Here is a 15,144-nt window from a genome sequence, read left to right as displayed (position 1 = left end):
CTAGTCATAGTGTGAAGTAACATAGAGTAGTACTAACATGCATATGTTACTACTCTATGTTAATTAGTACTAAGTATCTTCATACTACTCTATGTTAGTTAGACTAGTTATAGTGGGAAGTAACATAGAGTAGTAACATGCACATGTTACTACTCTATGTTACTACCTTCATAGTGGTTAGTAACATCAAAGTAGTATCATATATGTCTTCATTAATTAGCTTATAGACTCATTGTATCTTGAGAAGTGTGATGTTACAGTAACTAGCTATGTTACTCCATCCTCCTCTCTCCTCATTAACTCACTGCTACATAAGCATATTTGCTGAGTTGAACACTTAGTTACTAGTGAAGTTACTCCCACTATGAGTAGTCTTAGAGCAATTCCAATAGTGTAGTCAGCTGCTGGCTATAAGCCAAGTGTCATGTCATCTATAGCCAACTTAGAGCCAACATATACAATAGTGAGCTATAAAGATGTAGTACTTTATCAATATATGGCCCACCTTTCACTCTCACAAAGTGCCTAGGAGCACGTGCTAGAGCTGGCTCTTGCATAAGAGCCCACTCTCCTTCTCTCTTCTCCTCTCTCTCCTCCAACTAAGCAATAATATACTATTTTAATCCTTATAGCCAGCTGACTAGACCTTATTATACTTGCTCTTAGTAACATCAAATTAGTATCATAAATGATCTCATTAACTAATTAACCTGTAGACTCATTGTACATATGGAAATGTGATGTTAACTCATTAACTCATTGCCACGTAAATAAATTTGTTGAGTTGAATACGAAGTTACTCGTTAAGTTACTTGCACTATGATATGAGTAATCTGATAATGGAAAAAGTACATGCAGAAGAAGGGGGAAATATTTGAGTTGTAATCTGAAAAGAAATGGTACCGCTCCCAACGAATGGAGATGCAGATATCATCAGTTGCGTCTATCCCAAGTTCCTAACTAATGTGCTCTGGGCTGGGCTTAACTGAACCAAGTTGGCAGGCATTACGCGCCAACGTGGTTGTTGATCTTGTTGATCAGCCGCATGATCGATGGTCAGCTGAAGTCATGCACCAAGATGCTACGCCTAATTCCTAATATTCCCCACTAGGGTACTCTGAACAACTAAACTCAGTAGATCACCCACCGAGTCGATCACCCGCCCAAAAGGGCATGCATGCGCTCACCGCGCGCGAACGACGTCACGGCCGGCCGTTTGGTGGCCGGATCGCGGAACGCACATAAGATGGAGCTAGCGGGCGAGATCCTCAGTCCTCACCGAGGCACTCGATCAGCATCGCTAGCTCTTCCGAGCCACGATCACCCGATCGAGGTAGGTGTCTTGGGTTTGCCCTTGGCCATGGCCGGCATTCTGCCGAGGTTTTTTGGCCCCTTCGGCGGCGGCGGGCTGCCGCCGTACGATGAGTTCGGGATCAAGGAGACGAGGCCCCGCCTCCCCGGCCGGCGGACGGCAGGGTACGACCTGGTGGAGAGGATGGAGTACCTGTACGTGCGCGTCGTGAAGGCGCGGGAGCTCCGGTGGGGCGCCGAGTTCGACCCGCTCGCCGAGGTGAAGCTCGGGAGCTACTCCTGCACGACTCGCCACATCGAGAAGACGGTGGGGCCCGAGTGGAACGACGTGTTCGCCTTCTCCAGGGAGCGCATCCAGGCGTCGTTCCTGGAGGTGCACGTCCGCGGCCGGGGCTTCGCCGCCGACGAGTACGTCGGGCGCGCGCGCTTCGACCTGGGCGACGTGCCGGTGCGCGTGCCCCCCGACAGCGCGCTCGCGCCGCAGTGGCACCACGTCTTCGACAAGGGCGGGGAGCGCGCCGGGGAGGTGATGGTGGCGCTGTGGGTGGGCACGCAGGCCGACGAGTGCTTCCCGCTGGCCGTGCACGCGGACGCCGCCTTCGCCGTGGACGCCGACCTCGCCGCGCACATCCGGTGCAAGCAGTACGCGGTGCCCCGGCTGTGGTACGTGCGCGTGAACGTCATCGAGTGCCGCGACGTCGAGCTCGCGGACAAGGCCCGCGTCGGCGAGCTGTTCGTGCGGTCGCGCGTCTCGACGCAGGAGCTCCGGACCAAGACGTGCGTCTCCCGGCTGCCGTCCTCGTTCCACCGGTGGAACGAGGACCACCTGTTCGTCGCCGCCGAGCCGTTCGAGGACCACCTCATCCTCTCCGTCGAGGACCGCGTCAAGGTCGACAAGGAGGAGGTCATCGGGCACGTCCACATTCCGTTCACGGACTTCGAGCGCCGGTGGGATGCACGCCCAATTCGCCCAAGATGGTATAATTTGGTGCAACCAGAGGGAGCCACGAAAATCGAGAAGTTCTCCTCCAAGGTCTGCGTCCGGCTCTGCCTCGAAGGCGGATACAGGGTGCTGTCGGAGCCTATCCACTACCTGAGCGACGTGCGCCCGGCGGCGAGGGAGCTGTGGCACGGGCGGCCGCCCATCGGCCTCGTCGAGCTCGGCATCCACCACGCCTTCGGCCTCAGCGCCCTGCGTGAGCGCAACGGGCGAGGCTCCTGCGACGCCTACTGCGTGGCCAAGTACGGCAGCAAGTGGTTCCGCACGCACACGGTGATCGACAGCCTCGCGCCGCGGTTCCACCAGCAGTGCTTCTGGGAGGTGCACGACCACTGCACCGTGCTCACCGTCGCCGTCTTCCACAACTGCCAGATCGGCGACAGAGGCGGGCTCGTGACCGGTGACCCCGTCAAGGACGTCCTCCTCGGCAAGGTGCGCATCCGGCTCTCGACGCTGGAGACCGGGCGCATCCACACGCACGCGTACCCGCTCATATCCCTCCACGGCGGCGGCATCAAGAAGATGGGGGAGCTCCACCTGGCGGTGCGCTTCTCGAGCACGTCGACGCTGGGCCTGCTCCAGACGTACGCGCGGCCGCACCTGCCGCCGATGCACTACCACTGCCCGCTGTCCGTGGTGCAGCAGGAGAGGCTGCGGCGGGAGGCGGTGGCGGTCATCGCGCACCGGCTGGGCCGGGCGGACCTGCCGCTGCGCCGGGAGTGCGTGGAGCACCTCTGCGAGGCGCACGGGCACCGGTGGAGCATGCGGCGCAGCAAGGCCCACTTCTTCCGCATCCTATCGGCGCTCGCGCCGCTGTTCGCGGCGTTTAGCTGGTTCGTCGACGTCTGCCGCTGGAGGAACCCGGTGACGACGGTGGCGGTGCACATCATCTACGCCATGCTGGTGTGCTGCCCAAACCTCATCCTGCCCACCTTCTTCCTCTACAAGTTCTGCCTGGGGCTGTGGAACTACCGGCGCCGGCCGAGGCACCCGTGGCACGTGGACACCAAGGTGTCGCACGCCCACACGGCGCACCCTGACGAGCTCGACGAGGAGTTCGACGAGTTCCCGACGGCGCGGCCGCACGAGGTCGTGCGCATGCGGTACGACAGGCTGAGGAGCCTCGGGGCGCGGATACAGGAGATGGTCGGCGACGTCGCGGGGCACGTCGAGCGCGCGCGGTGCGTCATGACCTGGCGGGACCCCCGCGCCACCACCATGTACATGCTGCTCTGCTTGTGCGCCGCCGTCGTCACGTTCGCCGCGCCGTTCCAGGCGGTGGCGCTCTTGACGGGGTTCTACCTGATGCGGCACCCGAGCCTCCGGCAGCGGCTGCCCGACGTGCCATCCAACTTCTTCCGGCGCCTTCCCTGCAAGGTGGATTGCCTGCTTTAATCGGGGCATGAGTTCGATTTGGCAATGTCACTGTTACTGTTTTCCCCCTCAAAACTTTGTTTCCCTTTGCCACGTCTGCAATTGTAATGGTTAACAAAAGTCAACTATACTTTTTGACTTATATATACTAAAGAAGGGTTAAAATAGCGTTATTTTTTCGCTAATAGCACTCTATAATATATTTGAAGAGTCTATGTTAAATTTTAGTGACTTTGCTTCGCTATAACATATTTGAATAGTCAACGTTAAATTTTAGTACTCCTTCCGTTCCGGTTTACAGGGCCTACGCGTATCCCAAGATTGTTAATTTGACCAATATAATATAAGATTTACACTATAAAAATTGTACCATTAAAAAGTACAACATCTAAACTTTCCTTTTTTTTTTGAGAAAACATCTAAACTTTCCAATGATATATATTTTGTAGTATATATATCTTGTGTAACGTTGGCTAAATTGGTAACCTAGAGATACGCGTAGGACCTGTAAACCGGGACGGAGGTAGTAGTAACTTTGCTAGTAACGCTATTCGCGAAATAGCATTGTATATCGCGCTACCACACTTTATTTTCCAACCTATTAGACTAATCATAGTGGGAGTAACTTCACTAGTAACTAAATGTCCAACTCAGCAAATTTGCTTATGTGGCAGTGAGTTAATGAGGAGAGAGGAGGATGGAGTAACATAACTAGTTACTGTAACATCACACTTTTCAAGATACAATGAGTCTATAAGCTAATTAATGAAGACATATATGATACTACTTTGATGTTTCTAGCCACTATGACTAGTCTTAAGAATATATTGACTTCTGTTTGTCACGGTAATAAACTATAATATGTTAGTTGCTCTTCTAAATGGAAGATAATATCCGTAATGCTGACGATTTTTAATAAATAACTTATACCACTTCTTTCGTCTCAAAAAAAATTTGCTCAACATTTTCTATTTAACTATAAAGTACGACAAGTTTACGTGACTTAAAAATTATGTATGGTTGCAAAGATACAAGGTGACTGTTGGATAACTAGTCTGTAGCCTCACTTTTGGACTATATCAATTTATTTTTGCTAAAATATTTTTTTTTGCTTTGTGGTATTTTTTTTCAATACCTGTCTAAAACATTTTTTTTGAGGGAAACCTGTCTAAAACATTTTGCGCACTATTAGCATGATATAGGTGTATGCTATTTGTTTTAGCACGCTACGCTATTATAAATTTGAAAAGCTTAACTGCTCCGAGACAGGCAGACCTGAACATCGTCCTCCGCTCTGTCTGTTCGTGGATGAAACCCAGCCCGCTCGTCCGGCGATGCCTCGCCCTCCTCCACTCCAAGAACCCGGTCCCGCTCGCTCCCACCACCACCACCCAGCTTCACGCTCTCCTCCTGACGTCCGGCCATCTCCACTACAGCAGCCTTTACCCTCTCTTCATGCTGTACCGCGCGTGCGGCCTCCCCTCAAATGCCCACAACTTGCTCGGGCAAATGCCTCAACCACACCCGGTCTCATTGGACAACTCCCTCCTCCGCTCCTACACCGACCTCGGCCACTACAGAGATGCGGTCGCTCTTTACTCTCAGATGCGCTCATTCGACCACCTCACCTTCCCCTTCGCAGCCAAGGCCTGCGCGGGCCTACGCCTCAGCCGCCATGGACGCGCTGTGCACAGTCGGGCGCTCGCCGCTGGCTTCGGCGGCGACGCGTACGTGCAGAACGCATTGATTTCCATGTACATGAGCTGCGGTGGTGTTGCTGAAGCGGAGGCGGTGTTTGGCGCGATGCAGAACCGTTCAGTCGTGTCCTGGAATGCCGTGATTGCTGGGTGCGTCAAGAATGGCTGTGCGGAGAGGGCATTGGAGGTCTTTGGCGAGATGGTTGGTGATGGTTCTGAGGTTGACCGTGCCACGGTTGTCTCCGTGCTGCCAGCTTGTGCGCGAGTCAAGAATTTGAGCATTGGGAGAGCTGTGCACCGGTTGATCGAGGAGCGAGGCCTGGGGGACTATGCTGCGGTGAAGAACGCATTGATTGATATGTACGGGAAGTGCGGGAGATTAGAGGATGCACGAAGGGTGTTTGACGACCATAAGTATGATAAGAATGTTGTTTCTTGGACGGTGATGATTGGTGCGTATGCGCTGAATGACTGTGCGAATGAGGCTTTTACTCTTGGTTGCGACATGCTGATGACCGGTGGTGCGCCATGGCCCAATGGAGTGACCATGGCGTATCTACTGTCCGCTTGTTCTAGCTTGTCATCATGGAAGCATGCAAAGTGCACGCACGCGATGTGCATTAGACTTGGGCTTGAATCAGACATCGTTGTTGAGACTGCACTTATTGACGCTTACGCGAAGTGCTGTAAGATGAAGATGATGGAGTTGGTACTTGAAAATGGCTCAGGACGGACAGAAACATGGAATGCGGCTATCTCTGGTTATACTCGTGGTAATCAGGAGAAGAGAGCTATTGAATTGTTCAAGCGGATGATTGCAGAGTATGTGCACCCAGACTCTGCAACATTTGCAAGCATCCTCCCAGCTTATGCAGAATCTGCAGACCTGAGACAAGCAACGAACATCCACTGTTGCTTGCTGACTCTCGGTTTTCTTCGGAGCACAGTGATTGCAACTGGTTTAATCGATGTGTATGCCAAGGCAGGTGGCTTGGACATGGCATGGGCGCTCTTCTGCGGGCTACCTGAAAAGGATGTTGTTGCCTGGACCACGGTCATCGCTGGGTACGGTATGCATGGGCATGCCCAAACTGCCATCCTGCTATACGACAGGATGGTGGAGTTGGGGGTGAAGCCGAACACTGTGACCTTCGCCTCCTTGCTGTATGCTTGCAGCCATGCAGGCATGGTAGACGAAGGCCTTCAGTTGTTTGAAGATATGCATAACATTCATGGCATCATGCCAAATGTTGAGCACTACTCGTCACTGGTCGACATGGTTGGGCGTGCTGGGAGGATCAAGGAGGCCTACGGCCTCATTAAAGACATGCCATTTGAGCCCAGCACCTCTGTGTGGGGTGTTCTTCTGGGTGCTTGTGTTCTACACAAGAATGTTCAGTTCGGGGAGATTGCCGCGAAGCATTTATTTGAGCTTGAACCGGGGAACACCGGGAATCACGTGCTGCTTGGGAACATATATGCTGCAGCTGACAGGTGGAAGGACGTTCAGGATGTCCGGAGAGTGATGGTGGAAAAGGGTCTCAGCAAAGAACCAGGATCTAGTTTGGTTGAGACAAGGTCTGAACAACGCTGAACAACATTGTTATAGAATGTAAGTCTTATACTTGTATCAGATAGATCAGAGCGGTTCTTCATTGATGTATATATGGTAGCAGTTAGGAAAGTCATATACTTTTTTTTTCTCCACGGCTAAGAAATACTCTTCCTACCCGCAAAAAAAAAGTCCTTCTGCAAGCAGACGAAATTCCAATGCACACCCAAGGAACAGGTCATATACAAGATGTGATAAAAAAAGAACATGGATACTGTATTTTAGAGTAAATACACACCATATTTGTTTTGATGGTGAAATCATTTTTCTGAGCGAGGATCTGCCTATTATAAGGACGGTGGCGCGCATATTTGTTGGACACAACGTCTCTGGTTCTACCACACCAAAGGAGGGGACGTGCTTGGTCAAATGGCCTTCCCCAAACGTAGTGGCATCATGCAGGCTTCCATCTGGATTGCCCATCCCTGCCATCCCTATATTTTGCCTCCTCCCTCCTCTCTTTCAGGCCTTCAAATCTAGCCCCTGTTTGACTGCTGCATACCCCGCCTCCTTCCTCCCTTCACCACACCCTGTTCGTTTCTCAACCGAAGAAAGCAAGGAAGGACAAAAAAAAAAAGTATCAACCATGGTGAGTGCAGCCCAATCTCATTCTTCTGGAATGTTGTTCAAGAATTTTTTTTCCCCTTATAACGGGGTGATGTATGTTAATATGTTATGGGGATTCCTTCTTGTAAGTCGAATTCTGCATCGGGAATGGCCGTATGCGACGAATGCAAACTCAAGTTCCAGGAACTTAAGGCGAAGAGGAGCTTCCGCTTCATTGTGTTCAAGATCAACGAGAAAGTGCAGCAGGTGGTGGTGGACAGGGTGGGGCAGCCTAATGAGAGCTATGATGATTTTACAGCCTGTTTACCCGCTGATGAGTGCCGCTATGCAGTGTTTGATTTTGACTTCGTCACTGATGAGAACTGCCAGAAGAGCAAGATCTTCTTCATCTCTTGGTAAAACTCCCCAGACGACATTTATTCTTCGTTTAAGATCATAACGTTTTCCATTTCCATAGTATGTTTCAGTTCTAGAAGGTGTTTATTGGATCTTATGAATATCAGTTGCCAATATAAATTTCTGAACTAGGATGGGATTCAATCTGAAATAATCGGCTGTGCATGTTAGATCACTGCAGTTTGGTATTTCCTTGGACCATTTGGCTTCTATGAAATATAATGCAAAACACCCTTTACTGGTTCTTAATAAAATTAACATATCTAACTATCATTAAAGAACATTCAGAAATTTATTTCATATGATACTGATGATCAAAGCCTGCAATTTTTTAAGATCAGTTTGCAAAGAAATCAGGAAGAAACATATTAGCCTATTTTCCACAGTAAAATAGCAGCATAGATCTATGTCAGGGAAGATAATACAAAACATCTTTCTACACTAAATTTTAAATGTAGGATGTTGTCTAGTCTTGCCACTCTAATAGCTGACCTTATATTTATTCATTTCTATGCAAATCTTTCAGTTTGTTCAGGTAGACATATGTGGCCTATTAATATTAGCCCTACTATCTTTTACCAATGATATAAGAAGAATGACATGATAACATATTCAACTTTGTGTTACAGATGCTAACAGCAAGGAAGATGTGTCTTCATATTTTTCTCATATATCGTAATGATCATTTGTGGCCATTTGTCAGCGTGGATTAAGACTCTGAAAAGGCCACAAGATGTTTGTTCTAACCAGCTGGTTTCTGATTTCAGTAATCTTGTGTCCTGACATTAACGAGTAGACTCCATGCCGTAAAATCTTTAAGCATGATCGTGCAAATATCGCAACATAATTATACTGCCTCCGGCTATTTTCAGCTGAATACTGAAGCAGCGTTGTTGTGCGTCCTGCTATTTCTTTTGCAGGGCTCCTGACATAGCAAGGGTGAGGAGCAAGATGCTGTACGCGAGCTCCAAGGACCGCTTCAAGAGGGAGCTCGACGGCATCCAGGTGGAGCTACAGGCGACCGACCCAAGCGAGATGAGCATGGACATCGTAAAGGCGCGGGCCCTCTGAGCGAAAAAACCCAAGCCCGGCTACTACTACCTACACCCAGGAGCAGAGAGCCTTCATCGGCACCGGCTCCTGTTCTTGCAATTCCTCCCCATCCGTTTTTCGTGCCATTGGAAGCAAAGTGTTGTGTAATGTATGAGATTGTATGCCGTCTTCATTCTTCTTTTTCCCCGTATTTGGTGCCATAGTCTCTGTTCCTGCTGTAAACTAGAACATATGTGCATTTTGATGCAAGGTGTGAACCCTAATGTGCTGTAGGTAATCACCGAGTTTCACAAAAAAAAATTGATTTTATCTCTCTGTTGCTGCTGTGCGTGTCTTTTCCAATACTGTGTGTTCTGAATTCTGAAACTTTCTCCTATTATCGTCTCCTTTTTATCAGGAGCCTTTGCTCTTTCAACAAATCTTATTTTTGGGCGTAAAAAGACAGCAATTATGCATTACCAAAATATGAACCAGACTGAGATGACAAATGTAAAATTGAACAGATATTAGTTCAAATACCACTTTTCTAGAGCAAGGGACATACAATCATGTAATTGAAGAGTAAATTATATTCATTTCACTCAAATAAATGTATTAGAGCATCTCCACCGACGCCCCGCCGGCACCGCATCTTCCATTTAGGGAACGGGTTTCCACACCGGCGTCCCCCAAACCGGCGCCCCCAAATTTTTTTGTTTTCTTTTTACAATATTTCAATCACATAAAATTATTCATACAATATTTTAACTAGTTTAACACAAATACAAAGGAAATTATTCATGTATAATTCAAATTAAATCATGCGTTATTGGTGACTCCTCTTCTCGCCAACAAATGCACAACCAGATTCCTGAAGTTGAACATAAACACCTGCATCTCGGATTTTTTGATGCATGTGAACGACAAGAGGCAAATCATCATGCACAGGTTCGCCGCGCTCGCTCTAAATGATCATGTTGTGCATGATCACACAGGATGTTCATCACATCACACGTATGAGACTCAGACCAAGTGAGAGCAGTGTACCTTTGTTATCACCAGAATTTGACCGAGTCAGAGGTGGGCCGCGATCAAGATGGACTTGAAGATATGTATAGAAGAAATACGTGAATCGGCCTTTCATACAAAGTTTGGGCTAGTTTGCCCTTGTATCTGTAACATATTAGGTTACGTGTCGATTAGGAGTTAGAGTTTGTCCGTGCACGGTTAGGTGCACGCTTGAGTTAGAAAGTCCCTTGGACTATAAATATGTATCTAGGGTTTATGGAATAAACAACAACCAACGTTCAACACAAACAAATCTCGGCGCATCGCCAACTCCTCCGTCTCGAGGGTTTCTCCGGTAAGCACCATGCTGCCTAGATCGCATCTTGCGATCTAGGCAGCACAAGCCTATCTTGTTGTTCATGCGTTGCTCGTGCTGAAGCCTTTTTGATGGCGAGCAACGTACTTATCTTAGATGTGTTAGGGTTAGCATTGTTCTTCGTATCATATGCTGTCGTAGTGCGACCCTCATGCATCTAGCCGCCCTTACACCTATCTCAGGTGTAGGGGCGGCACCCCGCTTGATCATAGTTTAGTAGATCTGATCCGTTACGGTTGCTCCTTGTTCTACAAGGATTAGTTTAATATCCGCACTAGTTAGGCCCTATAAAGGGTTGGAGGATCCAGCGGCGTGTAGGGTGACGTTTGCTAGCCCTAGAAAGGATGTTCCGGGGATCAACCTCGTGTTGGTTTTTAGGCCCTGTCTAGGATCGGCTTACGGTCACCGTGCGCGAGCGCGAGGCCCAATCGTGAGTAGGATGATCCGATTATGCGGTGAAAACCCTAAATCGTCGTAGATCTCATTAGCTTTATCTTGATCAAGCAGGACCACCATATATTCGGACACCTCGTTCGAATCATGGGTGGATCGGCTCTTTGAGCCGATTCACAGGATAACCTGAGAGCCGATCGAGACTCGTATTTAATGTTTACGTGTATGCCATGCAGGAAACTAAGCGATGCATCATCCACACCTTCCTGACCAGGTATAGGTCAGGTGGCACGCCCTTGCGATAGCATCGGACGTGTGACCAGGAGGCTTTGCGGGCCGTCGCTCTGAGGGACTGGGGCCAGCCGCAACCCTAGTTGTTCCCGGCTCTACCTGTGTTGCCTGTCTCCGCCCGCCGGTGGGTTTCGACGTCAACACATTCCGGCACGCCCGGTGGGACAACCTTCGACATCCACCACATCGCCATCTACATCCGAGATGGCGGAAAGCACTCCGGTAAAGTACGAGGATCTGCCTGATGAACTCAAGAAGAAACATGACGAGATCAAGGCAACCCTCGAAGCCGAACTCATCGGCTCTTTCCACCGAACCCGCTCCCATGGCGTCGGGTGGAAGGGTTTCACACCCGAAGGCGCACTCGATGGAGTGGACTTGTCCGCCCCGTCGGAAGAACGCACCAGGTCGCTGCGTCGGGGAGATCAACTACATGGTGGCTCGGTCGCTGCACCGCCACTCGAGAGCCTCGGTGAACACTTTGGAGCGTGTCGCTCCGCGTGTGGTCCAGGAAATCATGAGCCACCGATATTCTCCGTCGGGACCAGCTGCGGGGACTTTCAAAGGAGAGATGCCACTCCAGTCCCATCCTCCGTTGCCGTTCGCATGGGCGGCACCGGAACTGCCGAACTCATCGGCATACGTCGTCTACAAGATTGGTGGGGATCCTAGTGACTACCAATTCCTACCTGAGGCACCCAAGGAGATCCCGCACGGATACGCGTGCGCATACGTACCGGATCGCAATACACGGGCACTCTCGAACCAGGTTGCGACAGCGAGGGCCTCCGGAACAACAGGAGGAACATCAGGAGCAGATCTTGAGAAGCAAGCGTGGCTAGCTAAGTACGCCACTCCGACAAACCTCCAGATCCCAGCTCCTGCAGTTGGCTTAGAACCGGAAAAGCAAGCATGGCTGGTTAAGTATGCCACCCCAGCGAATCTTCAGGGTTCGACACCGTCAGCCATCACCGCGGATCAGATTTGTACAATTCTGAAAGATCAGTTCGGCATGATGCCGAAAAGGAAGACGTTCGGCTACACCAAGCCGTACCCCAACGATTACGAACTGATTCCGCTACCTCCCAAATATCGGCTCCCGGACTTCACAAAGTTTAGCGGATCGGATGGTTCCGAGCTCCATCGAGCATGTGAGCCGATATTTGGCACAGCTGGGCACGATCTCAGCATCAGACGAGCTGCGTGTGAGGTTCTTCGCACAGTCCCTCACAGGATCGGCTTTCGGGTGGTACACATCGCTGCCACCGAACTCCATCCGGACTTGGAAGCAGTTGGAAGAGCAGTTCCATGAGCAGTATCACTCAGAGGCTTCCGAGGTTGGTATTGCCGATCTAGCACAAGTACGACAGAAGCGCGGGGAGACAGTGTCAGAATACGTCCGGCGCTTCAGGACCATTAGGAACCGATGCTTTTTGGCTCATGTAAGTGAAAAAGAAGCGATCGAGTTGGCGGTGGTGGGTCTCTCATCATCGATTAAGGACGTGGCCTCCCAAGCGGACTACCCTTCATTGGCGCACATGGTGCGAAGCCGTCGGCATATGAGCAGCGCCACCCGGATGTTTACCAGGACAAATTCAAGCGCGCGGTGACCCCTGGTAGAGGCGGACGAGGATGAAGGTGCTGCGGGAGATCGAGAGGTAGCGATGGCTGAATGGACTCGAGCGTCGGGCCCCGTGTCCCGCAAATGGGTGAAGCCACAAGGCCCTCCAAAAGGGTTCGACTTCGACTTGACCAAAGCCGAGCGGATTTTTGATCTCTTACTCACGGAGAAGCATATAAAGGTACCGGAAGGCCACAAGATCCCCACGGTGCAAGAGCTGAACGGAAAGCCATACCGCAAGTGGCATAACACGTTCACCCACACCACCAACGACCGCAGGGTGTGGCGGCAGCGAGATCCAAATGGCGATAGAAAATGGACGGTTAATTTTCAACCAGTACGCCATGAAGGTCGACACACACCCCTTCCCCGCCGTGAACATGGTGGAGTATACTTACCATGGAGGGTGCCAGCCGGATTTCTCGTGCAATATCAACATGGTAGGACCTGGACACCACTCTGGTAAGGACGGAGATGAGGGCAGCTACTCTCATAGCAAAGATACAGAGGAAGCCGCTCCACGCGATCGGCTCCGCCAAGACGGCAAGCGCTACGTCACAGAGGGAGAAGTGAAAAACATAAGGTATCAACGACCTCTCTCTGATCACCTCCTCAACAAGTATGTGGGTCAGTATGACCAACGCCGGCGGTACAACGACGATGATGAAGAAGATCGTCTGGCTAGGGACGACATGAGACGTCGTCGGCATGATCGCGAGGAGGATGAGCACGAGCGCCGCGCCAAGGAAAAGTTGGGGGAGCGAGTCGACGAGGATAGGCACTGGGACTATCCCTTCTTCAGACACTGCTGGGATTCAGGAATGAGCCGATTGCCCACAATCGGCAATTGCCCAGAATGCAACCAGAAGAAGAAGGAGGCAGCCAACGTATCCGTATTGAAGCGCCTAGGGCCTCTCCCGCCACAAAGCAAACGCGCTGAGTCCCCTCGGTTGGAAGATCTTGAAGATTCAGAAGACGAGGGAGAAGAAGAAGACAGGTACCACCGACCAAGGTGGTGCCCTGATGGACTCAGCCGTTCCCAAAGCGCGGGGTTCAGCGATTGCGCGGCTTGGAGGAAGCCGAAAGGTTATACTTGCATACATTGAGGAAGGCAAGGCCTGATCTGGCTGCGAAAGTTCAGCGAACCCTGGATGAAAAGGGTCGTCCACGGAAAATGGAGTGGCGCCCCAAGCAAAGGAAAGCCGATGATGAAACATCGGCTGGCACAAACATGGTGCTCGTTCTTCCGACGAAGCTTAGTGCTCCACGATTACACGATGCACTCAAGGTGGACGACAGCAAGTGCACCAACGTGATAAAGTCAGAGATTGGGCTGGTTTTATCTACCGGCATGAACGAGTAGCAAGAGCAAATCAATGAGCAAACATGGCGAGGCTGATCCTTGTGATCGGCCCCAAAAATTTATGGAGGAACGTTACAAAACCTTCATCGAGCAAGCAACGTGGAGGCCGATTCCAGCAATCGGCCAAAATTATCCTCACCAACCATTCTGCCTGGGTTCAACACTTAATCCAACAGAACCGATACCATCAAGTCCTTTGAAAGAATCGGCTCGGGGGGCACCCAGGTGGACAAAACACGAGGATATTCAGTAGAAGCGTCCTGCAAATGCCTAGCAGCCTAAAATATCCTTGTATGATGGGTATTGAAGTATGGGGGCCGATACATAAATCGGCCGAAAAATTCGAAATTTTTTAAGCACAGCCGATGCAGCAGACATCGACTTAAGGATATAAAAGCCGATGCATGGCCATCGACTCAAGAGGTATAACTGTCAGAGGATCAATGGAGCAGGAAGTGGACCACGAAGAGAGACTATGATGGAAGAACTCCTCAATGGAGTGGTTCAATGGTTCAATGGCTCGGATCCTCTCTGCGAAAACAATGCCGGGAGCAGCAGGGATGCGCAGATCAGGCTAAGGGTAGTTCGCCTCAGACAAAGAAGTGGACTGAAGAAGCTCGGGGGGCAGCTCACCCTGAAGGTTCTCTGCTCTGGGGAGCCAATGTGGTTAAAATCGGCTGGCTACGTCATGAATTGAGGCTAATGGCGGCACATTTGGCTGATTCGCCTTGATTAAGGCTCGGGGGGCAGCTCGCCCTAAAGGTCCTTGCTCTGGGGAGCCGATTTGGTTGGAATCGGCTAGCCCTACATCGCAACTGGTCTGGAGAGTGGTGTTTTTTTGTTACGGAGTCATCAGTTTGAACATCCAAGACAGTTCCAGGGCTCTCTTAAAGACGCCTGCTCAAGATCAAATCGCCAGCCTACTAAGGTCGGCTGTGCCATCGTCATCGGCAGAGTTGGCTAGCTTGGATGACTGAATTGGCCTGTCTCGCAGATTATCGTAAGAAACTGATGCGTTGCCATCAGTCATTAAGCATGGTTTAGGCCAACAGTCGACGAGGTCGGGTGAGTAGAAATCGGCGAAATCAAGTTAAAAGGGAATT

General features: G+C 50.5%; 3 protein-coding genes across 3 annotated transcripts; all 3 read left to right on the top strand.

The window, feature by feature from the left end:
- Window positions 1–1,360: 1,360 nt before the first annotated feature.
- LOC124688026 (FT-interacting protein 3-like) lies at window positions 1,361–3,706 on the top strand. The gene has a single exon (XM_047221740.1). The coding sequence runs from the start codon at window positions 1,361–1,363 to the stop codon at window positions 3,704–3,706; it is 2,346 nt and encodes a 781-aa protein (XP_047077696.1).
- A 1,488-nt stretch (window positions 3,707–5,194) lies between these two features.
- LOC124688024 (pentatricopeptide repeat-containing protein At5g39350-like) lies at window positions 5,195–7,083 on the top strand. The gene has a single exon (XM_047221739.1). The coding sequence runs from the start codon at window positions 5,195–5,197 to the stop codon at window positions 6,974–6,976; it is 1,782 nt and encodes a 593-aa protein (XP_047077695.1). The 3' UTR covers window positions 6,977–7,083.
- Window positions 7,084–7,554: 471 nt separating this feature from the next.
- LOC124688023 (actin-depolymerizing factor 1) lies at window positions 7,555–9,173 on the top strand. The gene is made up of 3 exons (XM_047221738.1): window positions 7,555–7,583; window positions 7,691–7,956; window positions 8,878–9,173. The coding sequence occupies exons 1-3, from the start codon at window positions 7,581–7,583 to the stop codon at window positions 9,026–9,028; spliced, it is 420 nt and encodes a 139-aa protein (XP_047077694.1). The 5' UTR covers window positions 7,555–7,580; the 3' UTR covers window positions 9,029–9,173.
- Window positions 9,174–15,144: the final 5,971 nt, after the last annotated feature.

Source organism: Lolium rigidum, chromosome 2 (genome assembly GCF_022539505.1).
Source record: "Lolium rigidum isolate FL_2022 chromosome 2, APGP_CSIRO_Lrig_0.1, whole genome shotgun sequence".
In the NCBI taxonomy this organism is placed as follows: Eukaryota; Viridiplantae; Streptophyta; class Magnoliopsida; order Poales; family Poaceae; genus Lolium; species Lolium rigidum.
This window is presented reverse-complemented; position numbering and strand designations above follow the sequence as displayed.